Source organism: Cryptomeria japonica, chromosome 8 (genome assembly GCF_030272615.1).
Source record: "Cryptomeria japonica chromosome 8, Sugi_1.0, whole genome shotgun sequence".
NCBI lineage: Eukaryota > Viridiplantae > Streptophyta > Pinopsida > Cupressales > Cupressaceae > Cryptomeria > Cryptomeria japonica.
The window spans coordinates 404,088,781-404,109,640 of NC_081412.1; the positions used below are offsets into that span (position 1 = coordinate 404,088,781).

The 20,860-nt window shown below is 37.0% G+C and overlaps 1 protein-coding gene across 2 annotated transcripts in view; it reads left to right on the forward strand.

Moving 5' to 3' along the window:
• Positions 1–18,735, forward strand: part of LOC131079464 (uncharacterized) — a 220,541-nt gene extending 201,806 nt beyond the window's left edge. Inside the window, exons 8-9 of one of the 2 annotated variants that reach the window (XM_058017429.2) lie at positions 17,365–17,479; positions 18,044–18,735. In XM_058017429.2, the coding sequence (XP_057873412.2) occupies positions 17,365–17,479; positions 18,044–18,265 (337 nt within the window). In that variant the 3' untranslated portion in view covers positions 18,266–18,735. Of the gene's footprint in view, positions 1–17,364; positions 17,480–17,674; positions 17,817–18,043 lie in introns of those variants that run through there. The other variant, XM_058017430.2, reaches the window with a different exon arrangement.
• Positions 18,736–20,860: the final 2,125 nt, after the last annotated feature.

The following is a 20,860-nucleotide window of genomic DNA, read 5'->3' on the forward strand; positions in this document are numbered from 1 at the left end:
AGAACTATTAATCTAATAAACTATACTAAGAGTTACTTTTAAGCAGCACAAAGTCTCCTTTATGGTAACACTGATTTACACTAATCATTACAAATTAAACAAGTAGAAACTTTAGCTTAAAGATCAAAGTCTTTAAGTGTAAATTTCTAATCAATTAAACTACTAATAACCGTAGCAATACAAAGCTTACTACAAGTTACTTCCTTTATCAGCAGATTTCTCAAGCATGCTAAGAGCACAAAGTCTATTGGCAGGATTTGAGAGCTCTTTAACCATGTAGCAATATCTTAAGATCAAATACGTAAAGATAATATGTATTCAATGGACATAGGAACATTAAATAATATAAACAAATTTATTGATACAACACAAAGTTTGCAATCAACAAAACTGTTTTCTTTATTTGTTTGATTGAATTCTCATCACAAAAGCTCAAAGTCTAAATTGGGATAAAAATCCAGCAGAGTTTTGCTAAGCATGAAAAAGATAAAAATATTTACAAAAAGGTCCTCCTTATATAGGAAAAGAAGTTGAGAAAAAGGTGGGCACAGTTGACTTATTCATCCACACAGTCCCACTTTACTACAACTACTACATAAAGAAAACGTGCAGCTGCACAAAAATTTACAACATCTATTGATGTAGCTGCATGAAGGAAGAGTGTCAAAAAGGGGAACTTCATTCTTGATTTTCTTCTTCGTTAGATATCTGAAAACCTTCGAACTTAACGAGGATAGCTTTGACCTCTTCTTCTTTTGGCATCAAGGTAGAACTCGTGATGATTTGAACGCGGGATATCACATCTTGGATCTTCACTTGCTTCTTCTTAACTTCCTTTAGCATGGATGCGAGTACTTCAAAACTGACTTGAATTTCCAACAATTTGTCAAATGTATCAAGGGAGAAATCTTGTCCCGTGCACTAGTCCATCAAGGAAAGAAATTCTTGGGTGACGACCTCAGCAGTGACGAGATTTTGATCACCATCATACAAATCGCAAGGGAGATCGCCTACTTTAACAAAAATAAGGTCAACCTCCTCATCACCTTCTTTCTTTTGACGATCCAGTTCTGCAATCATTAATTTCATCGTCTCTTGTTTATGAGACAATAAGGATAAGATCTGAATATACTTCTCTCTTGTGGGAATTACCTTGTTTTCAACCAGGACATCTATCCTGAAATCCTCCATTTTGCTCCAAAGGGTAGTTCTTTTCACAACTTCCTCAATTTCCTGGGATAAAGAGGTTTTGAGTCCTTGCATCCAACTCTGGATCACTTCATAATCAGACAATAACTCCACCGTTGAACTCAGGAGATGAGAGCCTTCTGACCTTAGCCGCGAGATCCATTCGTCCATTACTCGGCCCTTTTCTCCTACTTGCTCAATCTTCTTGATAGCTTCAGTGTCTATTGATGATCCTATAGGTTCAACCTCTTGAGAAGATTGTGTTACCTTTAGGAGGACGTTGGTCAACTGCTCACACTTCTGCTTCAAGATATTTTTCTCATCCCTTTCTTGATCCAGTTTTCTTAACAAAGAATTAAGGGCTGTTTGAGAATCTAATTTCACACTCTCATGTGTCTCTACTCCGAGCTCCACAACCTGTATGGTATAATCTTCTGATCGTATTCTGCCTTTGTCCTTATCTGACAATGGCACCATAGCTTCAGTATATTTTCTTTTGGAAGCCGGGTCTACTACCACCCGAGATACTGTCTTTGGCTTCTTTGTTCCCTTAGGCTTTGGAGGAACCAAAAGTTCAAAGTCAAATTCATCAGGAGATATTACCTGTTTCTTTCTTTTAGGAGCCACTACTTCCATCCAAGGGGGTAGTTCTAGATTGGATGATGGAGTGATGGCTTCTTGCTGACTTGGGGTCGAAGATTCTGGAATAGGTTGACGAGAACTTGGAGCAATTGCAAGTGTAACTGATGGTGCTGATATTGAAGCATCTAATGGAACATTTGTTGCTAGTACCTCTTCAATTATTGGTGGAAGAGTTGAGGGTGCCGTTAGTGTAACTTCAGAGCTCACCAATGAAGGGATGGTTGTGACGGTGGTAGTAATGACTGGTAAATCTACCGACACCTGTTCTGCAAGTGCATCTTGCAAAGTTTCATTAAAATCCATCATGGTAGATTCAAAAGTAGATGAAGGGATATCATCTAAAGTAGAGAAGTTGGTTATTGTAAAAAATTGACCAGCAGTCTCTGATTGCGGCATGCCCATACTTAGATCTCCATCTTCATGAACATCTTCATCTTCTTGATCAGAATCAGAGTCAGAATCAATAGAGTGAACGGCTACTTGTGAAGTAGTTGTCGTATCTACCTCAACTGAATGTGGTACTTCGTCTACCTGAACTTCCTCTTGTTGAGGAATTTCGCCTTCTTCGACCTCTTTACCCTTTCCAGCTTCACTGATAGGTGGTTGTTTTGGCTCTTTTGCCGCTGCCTCCTGTGATAATGATGATGATTCACCTTGTTTTGACCCTTTAACTGTAAATTTGATTTTAGGCCCTTTACCTTTTGATTGTACCATTGGAGCTAAAGATAGTACTTGTGAGTCTGCCCTGTTCTTGGTTCTAGTTTCAGCTGTCGCTGTCTTGCCCAAAGTGCCATCACTGTTGTCATCATCTCCCGAACTGGTAGGAAACTGTTTCATCCTGAGATGCTTCTTTAGCAACCAAGCATTGGTGTTTGCTATAACAGGAGAGATCCTTTGAGTAATGGACTTGCTTTCCTTCTTTGACCATTGCACAAGTGGAAGTGGGGATTCAGCAATCTTCTTCTCATAGTAAATAGGATCTACTATGTCATCTGTGTCTTCCATAGTCATTGGGATCTTAGCTAGATCCAGATTCTCAATTTGTTCCAGAGTAAGGCGGCTGAAGTCCATCCTTCTTATATCCTCCTCATCCTGACAGTCTGCCCAAACATCTTCAAACCTATAGACATGAGTCTATGTCCTTTTGAGCTTGCTCTTTATGCCCCAAAAATCAAAATTGGTTCGGGCTTTGAATCTTCGCATGGTATTCCACTGCATCTCCTCCTCCATATTTTTGGCTTTGGGGTTAGTTAGCACGGAATACCTACCAATTGACTCTGGGAATTTCAGCCCAGTCTTATGTGCTTGTGATTGTTTCTCATGCACACTAATCAGTTGTCTGCACAGCTCCATAAGGATAATTTAATCTGAAGGAAACCTTGGAAGAATAAAGGGCTCACCTGAGAAGCATCCAATCCGGATATAGGTGAATGTGGGGAATAGAAGGAAGACACAACCAAAGTGGGAAACCTTGCTGTAAGCGGCCTCTGATATTCTTCTCTTATACAGGCCTTTATCAAAAATGCACTTCCAAACAGCAAAGAAAGCATCATTAACTCTCCTGTAATGATTACCTTGATTTTTGATAGTGAGTTGATCATAGTATTCCCAAATAGGCACTATTCTCCTGTCCCCCTTAGTTGACAAGCCTGGATATTGCCTCATAGAGGCAGCTGCGTAAACCAGGTATGAGGTCATATAAAACTTTAGTGTTACCTTGACCTCTTTCAGTTGGGCACAAAGCGCATCATTGATTTGTTCTCCCCAATCAATTCTTGCAGCTCCCTTTCTGATTATATTCATATAGTAAATCATCCAGCTTTGGAAATAATGAGTCTTTTAATCCTCTCACTCTGGATAACATGGTGACCATGTCATTATATTCTTCAGTAAAATCACTCCTGTGAAAAGACTTAGGCCACCGAGAAGTGAGGGAGGATCTAGCAGTTGAAAGATAAATAGTATCGATTACCTTCTTGCATTTATCTTCGTGTTTCTCGTAGTACTCTTGAGCACTCTCTTGAGAAATATCAACCACTTCTTCTGCCAATGAGCCTTTGAAGATACTATTGAAAAATACGTTGTCTAAAGTCATTATGACCTTCTGATCATCATCCCTTACCTATCTTGTGCTTGGATCGAAATGATCAGCCACTGCTAGTACAAATTCAGGATCATGAGCCGCAACTGGGAAGGATGCATACTTATGCAGCTCAGTTTTGATTAACTGGTCAGGTGTGCAGGAGCCTTCTAAACCCGATCAAGAAATTCTTGCATGTCAACGTGGCCAATTTCAGTGTCCTTGATCTCTTTAATGTTAGAATCCACTGAACTTTCAGGGTACATATTCAAGTACCTATCGTACTTGTATTTTCATCTTTTTTGATGATGCCTTACTCGGAGAAGGTTGTCCTGAGGAAGACTCGGGCTTGCTGTGGGAGAGCTTTGACATTTGTGCACAATGACTGCATTCAACACTAATGATTAGTGATTCATCATTATCGAAAATCAATTTTTTCTCAAACGGATCGAAAAACGGGACTCAAAGCAGGCGAAGGAATAAAAACTACCAAAACAGCAAGTCAGAGAAAAAAGTCCGACCTGCTTCTTTACCAACAAAAATTTGCACATCAGACTTTAAAGTCCGAAGTGCAAGTTTGTGAAAGGATATCAACACATCGGACTTTAAAGTCCGAAGTGTAACTTTGGGGAAAGACATTTACATATCGGACTTTAAAGTCCGATATGTTAAGAAAAAACTTCAAACGAGCACTGACTGGAAAAAATTAGGGGCACATCGGACTTTAAAGTCCGATATGTGGAGGATACAACTGTTCAGCTGTATACCGGAGTTTAAACTCCGATATGCAGCTTAGAATAGGGGAGGTTTTGGAGAACGATCGGGTTTTGAAATCCAATTGTTTCTCCAAAGCTAAGGAGGCAATCGGAGTTCAAAACCCAATCGTTCTCCTAAAGCGAAAACCGGGAACAAGAAAGACAAACAAAAAAGGAAAAAACGAAAGTAAAAACATTAAACAATAAAAACCTGAAAACGAGCACATACCTATTCCGTCATGGAGATTTGCAAAATCCGGATATGGGCGATTTGATCAAGCAACAAAGAGAAGAAAACCGGATTGCAATGAGGAAAAAGGAGGTGGAGGCGCGCGATAAAAACCAGAAATGTGGATTAAAAGCAAGATTAACATTTTAAAAAAACAACTTTAAACCAAAACCCTAATTAGCAATAAATGCTAAGTAATACAACTCGTAGTTGCATGTCGGGTTTTAAAGTCCAACATGCGACCTAGGAGTACTTGCATGTCGGACTTTAAAACCCGACATGCAACTAACATAAAAATCAAATGCAATTCGGAGAAAAAAGTCCGAACTGCAATCCAAAACTAATTGCAGTTCGGACTTTAAAATCCGAACTGCAGTCTTGAGCAAACAGCAGTTCGGACTTTAAAGTCCGAACTGCAGTCTAAACCAAATGCAGTTCGGACTTTAGAGTCCGAACTGCTGACTATAACAAAACTCAAATACACTTCGGACTTTAAAGTCCGAAATGTAATTATTTACCAAGACCCCTGCAGTTCGGACTTTAAAGTTCGATCTGCAGGTTAAAATGCAAACTTAGAAAGCAAAGAAAAATAACAAAAATGAAAAGCGAAGAACGAAACGAACTAACCAACCAAGTCGATTAAGCTCTCCCGGAGACCATAAGGTACGAAATGGACCAGTTTCGAAGGGTTGCCTCACGATTTTGGCCAAACTGAAATCGAGGACAACAATGTACCAGCACTCTCTTACAACACAGTACCCGAGGGCAAAGTACCTGAGGGAAGTACTCGAGGGAAATACCTGAGGGAAGTATATCCGAGGGCAAAGTACCGGAGGGAAGTATACTCGAGGGCAATTACCGATGGAAGTACCCAAGGGAAGCAAGTACCTTCGACACCTTCGGCCCTCAATCAACGATGCTCAACACCCTTCGGCACACTTCCAAACATTGTACGACAATGTTACTTCCACTAAAGGATCCAATTGAAAATAATTTCTCCGTCAATAAGATTATTGCAGATCCAGGAATGAATTATCAACACAGAGTATACACCAACAACATTGAATGGCCAAGAACTAGATATTTGTAATTATATTTCCACACGGTAGAGATAGATCTGACAATGAAGTACAAAGTGAAATATCAGAGATGATATCTCCAACGGCAGACTAGGGTGGCTGCTAACCACCGAAACTGCGATTACAGAATAGGGAGGATCTTGCACCTCTGAAATTGCAACAGTGCCAAATTCCAACTAGAATTCACAGATACAAAGAAAACATCAAATTCACCATACCTACAACTATGCCAAACTCGGCCTTATAAATGGGCTCTGGGAAGTTTCCCGAAGGGTTACAAACAGGCCAACACCAAAAGTTTATGACTAACGAATTAATGAAAAGGGCTCAAAGATATTATTAAGTACGGGGCCATACAATAATTTATTTAAATTGAACAATTTAATTATATCAAGGACATTACAAATTTTATTATGAATTTGGGATGTGTTGATGGGGAAGTTCAGCACTTCCATCAGGACATAATAGAATGCACAGAGTCTATCATATTCTCTCTTAGGTAAGGGAACCTTGTATGGATTCTGACTGTCCAAACCAAGGAAGCATTAATCATTTGGGGAATTAATCGACAAAACAAAAGTATAAGATTTTTTCAAAAAATTGGGAAAAGATCCGATTTACAAAAAAAACGTAAAAAATTGCAGAAAAACAATCAAAAACTGCTTTTTTTAATATTTTAGGGCATTTCCATAGCATATAGATATTGTAGGCAAATAAAATAGGCACTTGATCACATGAATTGTAGAAAATAGATTTTCGTTGTTTATATTCATATTGTTGATTATGTTGCACAAAACATACCACAACATAAATAATCTCTAGATGGTAATAGATGTCAAAATGTCAATTACAATATAGTTTGTGACTTTGTACCAAGTCAACCTATAAACTAAGTACAAAATTCCAAAATATTAAATATAGGCAATGACATGCTAGATGGCAGGAAGCCCTGAAGATGAAGCTCCCGGGTGAGAGCCTATCCTAGCTCGTTCAATCCATTTAGGATCCAAGTTGGCTTCCCTCATGAGATCAAAATCTACAGTCTTAAGCGGAGGATCATCATCATCATCATCAACAGGAATCAACTCACACTGATCTACATCTATCTCATCGAGGTCAATTGGCGGGTCTTCCTCAATACTTCCTGATTTTGCCCATGTAGAAATTAGTCTTTGCCTTACAAGTGAAAAACACATTTAATAGTGAATACGATTTCAAAAACTGCAACTATATATTAATATTCTCACCTTGAGCTTTCCTTATCTTCAAGTGGAGGTTGTGGTGAACAAATATTAGAAGACATGGACGACGGAGGAAAAACTGGATGTATTTCTTCCTTCTTGAACTTCATTGGTTTCTTGCTAGATGAAGGCTCTGACATTTGCAATGGATGCACTGCAACATGAAAATATCATCATTTGATGTGATTAGCCTTCATAAAAAATTTCATTTGATAGGAAAAAGTCCATCAATCCATCACAAATTGATCAAAAATCATCAATTTGTATGTGTGTGCATTGGGTGCAAAATGGACTTAGAAGTCTGATTTGCACTAAAACTGTGTAAATCATGACTAAGTGTATATCGGAGTTATAACTCTAATTTACACTTCAAACAAAACAATATCAAAAATTAATGTATATCGGAGTTGTAACTCTAATTTACATTATGGAAAGAACTCACAACGCAATGTAAATCGGAGTTTACATCAAAAAATAAAATAAAATAATGTAAATTGGCTAAGTGTATATCGGATTTAAAACTCTGATTTACACTTCAAATAGGGAAAGCCAAGGTTGGGTGTCGCGCGGGGTTACAACCTCGACCGACATCTTCAAAGGAAGGTCAAAAAATGGTGTCGGGTAGGGTTGAAACCCTGACTAACACTTAACAAAAGAACACAGGCTGAAAACCTATGGTGGTCGGGTTTATAGCCCCAACCACCATCATTGCAAAGTGGTGGGTGTCGGGGATATAAACCCGAACACTTGCAATAAAAGGAAGAACAAAGGGCCAGGACAGGGTTACAACCCCGGTCACCACAGTCGTAGACTATGGTGGGGATTCAGGGTAATATCCCTACCCTAGCATAAACACCAACAAGAAATAAACAGAGAAAAATGTGGCGGGATTGAATGCCCGCCACACACCATGATGCATGCCATGGTGTGTGACGGACATTCGATCCCATCACAACCATGATGCATAACTTGGAAAATATAAATCGGTCGGATTTATAATTCGATAGATATCAAGATAAATCTTGATATGTGTTGGGTTACAAATTCAATCTGATCAAAACTAGGGCACGACAGTAAAAATAGAAAGCTTAAAAATCTGAAAAGCTTTGAATCCATGCCACGATTTCTATGAATTCTATGAACTGGACTTTGTTGAAAATCGAGCTCTAAACACCACTTCACGCGAAAGATTAAAAGAAAATTAGGGCATTAATCAAAACATAAATGGATAAAGAGACCCGATTTGAAACAAACTCCTCAAACATTAATTGCAAAATCGTGCATAATAAACATGTAAATCGGACCTATTTGTCCGATTTGCACTTAAAATTAATTAAGTGCATAATCAAAGATAAAACCCGATTTTACACCCAATGACCAAAGTTGATGCGAAATAAGAGGTAAAACCTAATTTTGCATCAAAATAGGGAAGTTCAAAATTGAAGTTAAAATTCAGAAATTTTAACTTTATGAAGGAAATCCAACGTCAAATAACTCATAGTCAAGGATGAATGAGACGACCAAAAAAGTCTCATTTTCTTGACTTTGAAAGAAAGAGTGCAAATTATAAAAATTCCGTAAGGGTTGTCCTGTTTTCATGCAAAACGAAAATGAGGACAACAGATTGGAAAGGCTTGGAAAATACGTTTTTTGGATCATCTTTGCATAAGGATTGTATTGGCACATGAGGACAAGTTGTTTGAACTTTGAAGATCTTGCAGGAGTTTTGAAGGGATTTTTTGGACCAGTTGAAGAGTTTTTTACAATGGCTGTAGTGAGGTGGCTGCTTGGCAGGCTGACCCCCTTTACAACTCTTTTGGAGCTCATTTCAGTCTCAAACTTCGCTCTAGGTAGCTGTCCACAAGTTGTTTGAAGATCTTGCAGCAGTTTTGAAGGGTTTTTTTGGACCAGTTGAAGAGTTTTTTACAATGGCTGTAGTGAGGTGGCTGCTTGGCAGGCCGACCCCCTTTACAACTCTTTTGGAGCTCATTTCAGTCTCAAACTTCGCTCTAGGTAGCTGTCCACTATTGTACTCTCATCTCCAACACAACAGTTCAGTCTACAAGGGTTGCAGCAGTCAAAAAGGGTTCAATACTCATAAAATCAGACCCATATCAGGCCGTACCAGCTGTAGGATATTGAGTCTCTAAGCATCCAAACCTTGAAGGTTGGCCATTGCATGTTTTCTCAATATGAGCACCTACATAAGACCCCCATATGACATCAATTTGGAGAGGAAAGAAGCAAATTTCTAACCACCGTGAATTATTTTCTGAGTGTGCACCTTGGTTGTTTGCTTAACTTCAAAGTTCAACTCATCAACTACTCAAGCTACCGAATATATTTGGTAGTGATTTGAAGGACATTGTTTGCTGTGTAATAGCACCCTTGTCATAAGACTCATGTACTTGTCTACAATAGAAATTTGATAGAAATAATAAGCTTGACTGTGATTTCCAAAATAGTTTTCAGTTTACTTCATCTATTACAAGAAGAAAGCATTTGTCTTTTCTTTTTCAAAACTTCAAAACAAATCAAAAACACATCGTCTGCAACTTCTGTCTCGTTCCGAAAGACCACCAAAAAACAGGAAAAATATAGTTTATTAAATTAAGATTTACAAACAGGTTACTCAATGGCAGATTCTAGTGTTCACCTGAGGTGGGACATTACAATTTGGCATTGTTTAAGTCTTATCCCCCAGTGCCTTCTTTGTTTGAGTCTTTGGGCCATGTGACCATCTCCACAAACATAGTGGGATGGACCTAAAGGTTCCACCTGGTCGAGTGGCATTGCCAACCACCATTGAGGAACGGTGGACTTGGATTTGGAGATTGGACTCAATGCATATCTCTCCTCTTCTTCATATTCTCCTTCATGCTCTTTATTTCCTACTATTGAAAGCTATGCAATGTATTCAAAGGGAAATGTAAATGTAATGTAATTAAAGATATTGTAATATTTTCTAATTTTCATTATTTGATTGTGTATTCTAATTCTCTTTTAAAGTTTGTTTTTAAATTTTAATTATTTTGGCTTTAATTCCTATTATAGGTTATAGAGACCCATTTCACCTCTAATACAATGGTCTTGAGATTACTTGTCAAAGTTAGAGGCACTTTCTAATATGGTCATTAAGCCAAAATTGGTCTATATGGAAGCAAAGCAGCATTGAGAGGGCAAAATAAATTAGGTAGAGGATATCAGATGACTCATGCTGGAATTGTGTGGAGTATCTCCTTAGTTTCACCAAGCCCACTATGAGCATGATTCGCTATACTGACATGGATAGGCCTTGCATTGGAGAGATATATGATGGCATTGACTCAATGCTTGAGAAGACAAAGTGCATCATAAATGTGAAAGAGCAAGACCCTGAGGAGACTTTCTTCAAACAAGTACATGCAATTGTTGAAGAAAGATGGAACAAGATGACCACTCCATTACATCTTGGCTTTGCATTGACTCCAAAATACTTCAGCAATCACTTTCTTTCTGTGCCAAGAAGGCTTGCCCCATATAGAGATCTTGAAGTGGCTAAAGGGTACAAGGTAGCATTCCTCTGACTCTTCCCTGAAGATGTATTGCAAGATACAATTATGAATGAGTTCATAGATTTTGTGCACTCAACTAATTAAAGCATCGAGGCTCTCGTGATAGGTTTAAGAAGGATACTCATAATTGGTGGTACTTCCATGGCCAATTCTTTCAACACCTACAAGCCCTCGTAATTAAAATTATATCACAATTAAGTTTAACAATTAATGAATATTTACTTTTTAGCTATGATACCAGTTCTCCCCTTTTTTGCCTGGGTCCTGGTCCTGGTCCGTGCCCGGTCCTGGTCCTGGTCCGGTTCGCCCTGGGTCCCACCCGGGTCCTGCCCAGGCGGCTGGGTTCCCTGTGGGTCCTGCATGGCAGGACCCACAGGGAACCCAGCGGCCTGGGCAGGACCCGGGTGGGACCCAAGGCGAACCCAGGAGGACCCGGGTGAACCCAAGCCCGTGGGTTCCCAAAAACGGGGCCCACGGGTTAGAAAGCATTTAAAAACAATAAAAAAACAATATTTTTAATCTTCTAAATACATCTAAACCCTAATCCGCCCCTCTATAATGCATTTCATGCATCAAAACATGCATTCAACCTATTCTACTTGCATTTTTGAAGATTTTTTCTCTACAATCAGGGTTCTTAGTTTTTGTATTTTTCTTCGAAGGTGACGACTACGAAGGTGTGAGACACGCATCAAAGGCATAGGAATCACTGGAGAAGAAAGATTTAGCCATTAAAGGTAAGTGAATCTGAATTTTTTTCAAGTTTTCAAGAATTTTTCCAAGTTTTTTTCAAATTTTTAAATTTTTTTTTAAAGTTTTTTAAAGTTTTTTTAATTTTTTTTAAAGAAGTCTTGTATATTTTTTTACACTTTGTATGCATAGTATGGGGTTATAATACCAAAATTTTAATAATTTTTTTCAATAATGTTGTGCATTCTCTTTTCATTTTAGGTGCACTATTCATATAATCATACATAATGGCTGGAACTGGAAGTGCAAGTGCAAGCTCTAGTTCAGTTGCAAATGTCCGAAATGAAAATACCCCCTTTATATTTGATCAAGATTCACCACTTTGGCATTATACAACAATGATCAAGCCAGTGTCTGGTGGTGGGGGTTTTGTTTGGCAATGCAACCATTGTGGCACTGAGTATACCAGCTCATACTATCGAGTGAAAGGCCACCTTTGTTTCATCCCTGGGCGTGGAATAAAATTTTGTAAGGGATCAGATGGCAAGGGGCTGCCAAAAGCTCTAGTTTTGGGATATATTAGAGAACAAGAGGAAGCTGATAGGAGAAGTAGCAAAGCAAAGACTGATCATCCTCTTGTCCATCAAAGCTCAATGTCTAAGAGGCCTTCTAATACCATGGGCTCCACAAGACCAGCTGGTTCACATCCTTTCATGCAAAACCCACCAGTTGATGCAGTAGAGAATCAGAATGTTGTGGCTTCACGGAAAAGAGGCCCATTGGATTTTGCCTTCAAAAATGAACTGAGAGAGATTGCAGATTCCAAAATTGCACGTTGCCTTTATGGCAATGGGCTTCCTTTCAACCTTGTTAGATCACCTTACTTTCGGGACATGGTGCATACTCTTTGCAATACACCTTTTGATTATGTTTGTCCAAGGTATGAAAAGGTGAGAACCACCTTATTGGCAAAGGAGAAAGCATCCATAGAGTTACAGTTGAAGGTCATCAAAGATACATGGCAGGAAACAGGTGTGACCATTGTTTCTGATGGATGGAAAGATTGTAAAAATAGGCCATTGATCAATGTTATAGCAGTGTGTCCTAAAGGGGCAATGTTTTTGAAAGCAGTGGATTGTGAGGGGCAAGTGAAAGATGCAATTTTCATTGCCAATATCTTGATAGAATGCATTGACATGGTGGGGCCTCAAAATGTTGTCCAAGTTGTAACTGACAATGCTAAAAATTGTAGGGCAGCAGGGACTATAGTGGAGGCTACATATGGTCACATCTTTTGGACACCATGCGCAGTACACTCACTCAATTTAATCATGCAAAAGCTTGGCACACAAATTGATTGGGTGAAAAAACTATATGCGGAGGGTGAGGAGATTCAAATGTTTGTGACTAATCATCATATGTCACAAGCCATTTTCAGGACCTTCTCCAAGTTGGAGTTGTTGAAGGTAATTTATAATTACTAATTTTAAATTTTATTTTTTATTTTTTAGTTTTAAATTTGTATTTTTTATAGACTTGCATTTGATATATGTTGTGTATTTTGTTATGTCATGTTAGGTTGCTGAAACACGATTTGCATCTCACACGCTCGTCTTAAGACGACTTCTGAAGGTGCGAGACGCCTTGAGTTCTATGGTCATCAACAGCTTGTGGAGTGTATGGAAGCAGTCCCACACAGAAAGAGCTCTAAAAGTAAGAGCATTGATCCTTAGTGAGAAATGGTGGGATGATGTGGAATATGTTTTGAATTTCACTAAGCCCATCATGAGCATGATCAGGTATGCTGATACTGATCGCCCATGTTTGGGCGAGATTTATGATGGCATGGATTGCATGGTGGAAAAAATAAAAGAAGTAATAAATAGAAAAGAAAATGACCCAACGGAAACATTTTTCAAAGTTGTGCAGAAAATTGTTGTTGACCGTTGGAACAAGATGACCACCCCCTTACATCTCTTAGCATTTGCTTTGACGCCAAAATTTTATAGTGCAGAGATGCTTGCAACACCAAGGAGGGTGCCACCATATAGAGATGCAGAGGTTGCTTCTGGCTATAGGGCTGCCTTTAAAAAGATATATCAAGATGAGGAGACAAGAAATATTGTCATGAGGGAGTTTGGCCAATTTGTATCTGCAAAAAATCATGATGTTGTAGCTCTTAATGCTAGATATGGGATGGATGCTGATGAGTGGTGGTATGTACATGGTCAAGGCTCCATTTACTTGCAGCCTCTTGCAATTAAACTTAACTCCCAAGTATGTATCTTTTTATTTTTTATTTTTATAGTTTTCCAATTCCATTTGATGCTATCATTTTTTTATTTTATAATTTTAATTTGTAAATTTCTAATTATGTTTTAACTTTTAACAAGTTGCAAGTTCTTCTTCAGCTGAGCGGAATTGGAGTACATACTCCTTCATCCACTCAGTCAAACGTAATCGTTTGGGTGCAAAGAAAGCTGAGGATTTGGTCTACGTACACTCCAACCTTCGTTTGTTGTCACATAAGGACCCTGAATATAGTGAGGGTGTAACAAGGAATTGGGATCTAGCCCCTGAGTGTGCTGATTTAGATGCTACAGTTGCACAACTTTGCCAAGTCTCTATAGACGAGGCGGTTATGGAATTTGAGAGAGACATAGCTAGTGGGAGTGGCATTCCATTTGATATTGGTTCAATTGATGCTGAATTTGAACCACTTGATGACCGTGAGCTTGGGTTGGATGCTTCAGATGAAGATGAATATGGAATTTAAATCCCATAGATGGCTTGTAATTTGAATGTTTAACTTTATACTTTATTGTGTCATGACATTTTCACATTTTGAAACTTGAAACTTGAATATTATCTTTTTTGCAAATTATGAATATGATATTACATTTATGATTTATGATATATCAATATCAGAATATTTATTGGCATTGGCAATTATGGATTTATGATTTATGATTTATTGATTTATGATTTATCTGTTATCATCTATGTATCATTGTATGGGAAAGTTACATTGTATGTTTGATGTTTCATATTTGTATGTTTGAACTGTGAACATATATAATTTTGATGTTTGAAGTTTGAACATATATATATATATATATATATTAAAAAAAATTAAAATATATATATATATGTACGGACGAACCCGTACCCGTACCCAAAAAAAATTTTTTTTTGCCGAATCCGCGAACCCGTACCCGAATCCGAACCCGAATCCGAACCGGAACCGGTAACTTAGCTTTTTAGTATTTGAAGTTTTATTTATAGTTTTTTATTTTTTCTAAATTCTTTTAATAAATGTATCTTTAATTTTTTACATTGTCTTCATAGGTTGCTATTTCATCTGCATCAAAAAGGAATTGGAGCACATATTCTTTCATCCACTTAGTAAAGCGCAATGAATTGCACTCAAGAAAGCGGAGACCTTAGTATATGTGCATTCCAACTTGCGTCTCCTTTCACACAAACAACATGACTACAAGCAAGAGGAACCGAAGATGTGGGCTATAGAGCCAAAGCATATTGACTAGGATCCTTCCACTTCTTAGCATATTGCATTCGAGGACTCGAAATGTCAGCACACTATTAGTGCAAGTGGCACCAACACTGCTTGTGGTTTTTGTACTATCAAACCCAAACGAATCTAAACCCCCCCAAAAAATTAGCTGAACTTGCAAACTAGATTCCCGAACTCGAACTCGAACCCAAACCAGAACGGGCAACTTAGTCTTTAAACAATATCTCATCAAGGATAGTATGGTTAGTGAGAGATGTCACCATGAGGTTTGGGTTGTATATTTTATCAATTTCCATAGGATTAAAATGTGTCTATGTTTTGGGTATACATAGTGTAAACCAAACCTCAAAAAATATGGTCACTAGTAAATCAAGCCTTAAAGAAGCTTATTGATGTAAACCAAGCCTTTAAAAATAGTCATTAGTGATGTTTGGCTGCTTTGAAGGCAAATCCCAAATAAATTGCAAATAATAATATTGTTCTTGATGAAGATTGATGGAATCAATTAAACCATTTGCTTTATTTCATTGAACCAATATATGCCCCCATTTACCAGTGTGACACAAGTAAACCAATTATGGATGATTTTTATGTTCGCATAGTTACAATAGTGGAGCAAATCAAAGTCATTATCACAACAAAAGAGCTAGAACCTTCGAAATATATCTACAAATAATTATACGAGAGTGTGAAAATGAGGTGGGATGAAATGACAATCTCTTTGTCACTTTTGACATGTGTTTTGAATCACAAGTACTACTATGCTAAGATGTTGGAAGTGCCTTTTAAAAATAGTCATTAGTGATGTTTGGCTGCTTTGAAGGCAAATCCCAAATAAATTGCAAATAATAATATTGTTCTTGATGAAGATTGATGGAATCAAGTAAACCATTTGCTTTATTTCATTGAACCAATATATGCCCCCATTTACCGGTGTGACACAAGTAAACCAGTTATGGGTGATTTTTATGTTCACATGGTTACAATAGTGGAGCAAATCAAAGTCATTATCATAACAAAAGAGCTAGAACCTTCCAAATATATCTACAAATAATTATACGAGAGTGTGAAAATGAGGTGGGACAAAATGACAATCTCTTTGTCACTTTTGACATGTGTTTTGAATCACAAGTACTACTATGCTAAGATGTTGGAAGTGGCAAACAAAATTGTATAAAAATGACTGCAGAGGTAGTTGAGAGATGTAGAAAGGCCTTTAGTAAGACTTACATATCCTAGGATTGCAATAGAGATTTGAGATGAGTTTGGGACCTTTGCATCCCTAAGTTGGACTCATGAAAATGTTGATGCAATGGTAGACAAGAAATTAATAGACCCTATGAAGTGATGGAACTTCCATACCAAAAAATGCCAAATATGACAATCAAGGTCTTGTCACAAGTTGTCATTTTATGAGTTATATTCAAATTTAGGTTTTTACTTGTTTTATTTAATTTTTATTTGCTTTTGTTATCTTTTTTAATTTTTTGACATCAAAATTTTAATTGGTTTTAGTTCTTCTACAATTGAAAGGAATGGAGCACCGAAGGCTTCATTCATTATGTGAAGCATATTGGTTTGACAGTAAATAAAGAAAACGGCCTTGTATATGTCCATTCCAATCTTCATTTTTTGTCATGCCCCTTTGTTGACTAGTAGAAGGGGCCGAATAGGACTTTAGATATACAGCATTAGATGAGTGACATTGATGTCTCCATACATGCATTGATACAAGGCAATTCCATTATGGAGAATTCTAACATAGTAGGAGATTCCTCTAGTGCCTCTTCATCTAGCTAATACAACTATCTTTGCTCTCCAAAGAATCTTGATGATGTGGAACTCCAGTATTAGTAGACTATCGATACCATGTGATATATTGATGTATTTTTATTTTTTGTGCTGAAATTATATCTATAAACATTTGGGTTATGGTATTCAGCGATCCTACAATCAATTCTTGAGTTTAATCGTATCAATGTTTTAGTTTATTATCAGCTTTGCTTTAGTCAGTCTCTGTCTTTCTAAACTGGCCAACACAATAGACTTTATCTGAATTGGCTGTGTAACCTGTTGTTGACAAACTCCAGCTGCAGAACCATAGAATAAAGTCTACAATACAAATAAGACCAATTGATGGAATATCTCATTGCAGTTCTGTTTTAACTTTGAGAGATGCATTATCACTGTTAAATTCCTTTGAAGATATGATTATTTTTTAAATCTCAAGCAATCTGTAATGCCTAGAGGATGAGGGATCATAGCTTGATGTGGCACACAATTCTGAATGTTTCTTCGAGATCTCTAATACTTTGGACTTGCCCATTTTTTTTGGCTTTGTCTGTGCTTGATGTTTTTATGACTGCTGCAGAGTATATGGTCAGATACATGTACATGGTGACAAACAAAGGCTGCTGGATGATGCGTTACAATTCCTTCGATCCTTGTCATCCATGTTGCATGCCTACAACAAAGAGGTTGCAAAGGTATGGCCCTTGACTCTGACTACAGAAAATTTAAGATATAGAACTCTAAGGAGTAATATGATTAAACTTTCCATCGTCCTTATAATATACCTCCAACTTAAAAAAATAGGACAATATGTATAATTAATATTTATATTAATATTGCTTCTACTAGGATGTCAAGAGTATATGAATGAAATACATTGTGGCTTGCAGCTTGAGGAAACAATCAGCTGACTGTACAGACCTGAAATACCTAAAGCTAAAATTGCAGGGTTACTAAAAACAAATGCTTCTTTTACAAACACTCAAACTCATTTTTAAGTTTTGTGGGCCATCTAAATTAGAAACCTTTCTATGTCACTTCAGGCAGAAGATATGGTTGCAGAGATGTTTTGTTTGACTTTTCAGCCTCTCTCTGCTTTAAATAACTGTGAAAAATCAATTCAGGTATATGCATGTCTGATCTTGTGAGGCAGTTATCAAGCCTGACATAAATCGTTGATCATTCTTAGCCAGTGTTACATCATAGATACTTGATTTCATAACATTTATCTCTGAAAACACTTTGTGTAATTTGGGCAGATTCTTGAAAAGTTGTACCACAGTGATCATATTGTCGTTGCAAATGAACTGGTGAAATTGGTGTCGATCGAACACATGTTGAACAAATATGAATGTGCCAAGAAGAATCTTGCAAGAATTGACAATGTATTCAGCAGACATTATGGCCATAACTATGCAAAAATGTTTCCATATTTGAGATCTATGCAAGAGATAACCAGGAGTATTCTGGATGAAATCTAGGAGAATTGATGTCAAGGCTTTGCATATGTAAATTACAACCAGCAAAGTTAGAATTGTACAGCTCTTGTTACATGTTCGTTTACGTTCAAGTTGTGTCCAATGATTATTTCATTCTATGAATAATCATTTATATGCTATCTATGTTGTTTTAATATATATTTTCAAAATCCTTTGTTCTTTGTGTGGTCTAGAGTTACAATTACAATTAACTTCAACATCCTTAAGAGCCAAGGTTACAAGACTCTCCTGTACTCAGCCCAGACTCTGCGAGTCCAGGGGCGAGCCAAGTCAAAAGAGGCCCAGGGACCCAACACTCGGGTCTGAGCAAGTCTTGCAAGACTCGACAGACTCAGCAAGTCCCAAGCCCAAGATGCTGCCCCGCACATGGAGATAAAGAGCATTAAAGAAACAGAAAAAACTATCTGGATATAGAAGAGTTTAAAATAACTATTTTTCAGAAGCATTCTATTTGATATGTTTTTATGCCCTCTGAGAAACCCTCTATTGCCAATTTTTATATCACCATTCAAGAGAATAATCAAAATCAATAACCACTGTAATCTATATTTAGCTTTGGTGCATTCAGTCAAAAAAAAATAGCATTCCATATAGAGAAAATAAGCATGCATACATTCATACCTACATAACCACATACACCCTACTCCCACATAAAACATCTATCCTACCCAATATGCACACCGATCAGATATTCCTGGATACAACATTGATCAGTATTTAGGTCATATACATATCAAGAAAGTGGATATGTTCTGAAGACATATAAAAACCCGTGTATCCAACAAAACCCAAAGGAAAGAAGAAATCTTGTCATAAAAAGAAAAGAAACTAAATGGCATTTACATAGAAGTTAAAAAAAGTGTCTATTTTCACCCATAGCCTAATCTTTGAGAACATATTTGGTTGGTTTTGACTGCTTTGGGCTACAAGGCATTTTTTGGAGCGAAAAGGAAAAGCAGTCTAGAGCTGCTATATCTTCCTTATAAACTAATACGAATGAGAATTCATTCTTCTACGATATATTTCAAAATGATTGTTTCCAAAGTTTTCACTGTTTAACAGTTTTGCAGTCATATATTGACATCCAAGATCTATCATATCAAAGGTTTTTGAAAACTTGACATGTTCATAGAGGATATTGAACCCTTATCTTTGCTCATGCAACTTATATAAGAGAACCAGTATCCAAGATCTATAATGTGCTGTGGATGTCACTGAACCTGAGACACGGGCAGATATCATGGTTCCATCATCATCTAGAACCTATCTTGGATGTACATGAAGGAGGGGTTAGGGGATCAAGTGATATAGGATCCTCTGAGCCATAGACTTATAGCTTTTGTTTTGATATTTGTTTGGAACTTTTGATTCCATGGATTTCACATTCCATGAGTTTGTATGCATTTGACACTATTTATATATCTAATGTGTTATTTCTTTCAGCTAAAATTTGCATTTATACTTATGTGGTCGATGTATACTTGTGTATGTGATCAGAGTAGCTTCTATTTGATGAGATTATTATGTCTTTAGGTTTATTTATTAAATGGTGCATGAAAGTAGTTTTAAATTCTTAAAAATCTCTGAATTTCTTGAGTTTTCCCAATTTGCTGAATCTGCACCAAGTCTGAGTCTTGTAACAAATCTAGATTCGAGTATTTTTTCTTGGCAGCTTAGGTTTCTGTATTGCAATATCTATTTCCTAATTAATTTATTTACTTCAGATGTACTTCACACAGTCTCTTGTTTGCACCTTAATTTCCACTAGTATGACAAACGAGCCTCTTAAAAATTCCACACTTTTATTGGTTGTTTAACTATTGGTCTGAGAAAAATTTGCTTTAGCATTTACTGTATATTCGACCGTTCGTTCACATTTTGTTGTGTGTTGACTTATATACGTTATGACAGTGTTATCAATATATAAAACTCTATACTATTGTAAATAAGGCTTTCTTAAGCTCATAAGTAGGTATATGCTTAGATCTTGTTTCTGATTGGTTTTGACGTCGTAACCAAGCTCAAGAATAGATTGCGGTTGTCAATTTGCCTATACTCTGAATGTCAATGTTATTCAAATTTTATAATGTTGAAGGCATGGCTGTGGGGAGTGGATACTGCTCGGTTTTAGAATTATTGTGAATATGGTTTAAGTTTAGAATTTTTTTGTGGAGAAGAATTTTGAATAAAATATAGTCAGGTTGATTATTTTATCCAGTTATCTTTCCATAAATCAATTAGTTAATTCTCTCTTTCCATGTTAATATATGAACCACAAAATTTGTTAATACACATCATGAAATAATTTATACATATATGATAATAACAATTACTTTCAACATCCTTAAGACCAAATTGGTCTATAAAACGCCATGCATAAATATTTATGCATATGCATACATGTGTGCATTGATGTGTGTCAAGGGTACTTCATCCAAAGCCTAATCCTAAATCCTCAAAAAGAGAAAAAAGGTCATGGTGCTTCCATCTAGTCTAAGACCAAAAATATCAAGATTCTTGTTGAGCAATATTTTATAAATATAAATATGTTTTTAACAAGTGGATGAGAAAATGGGA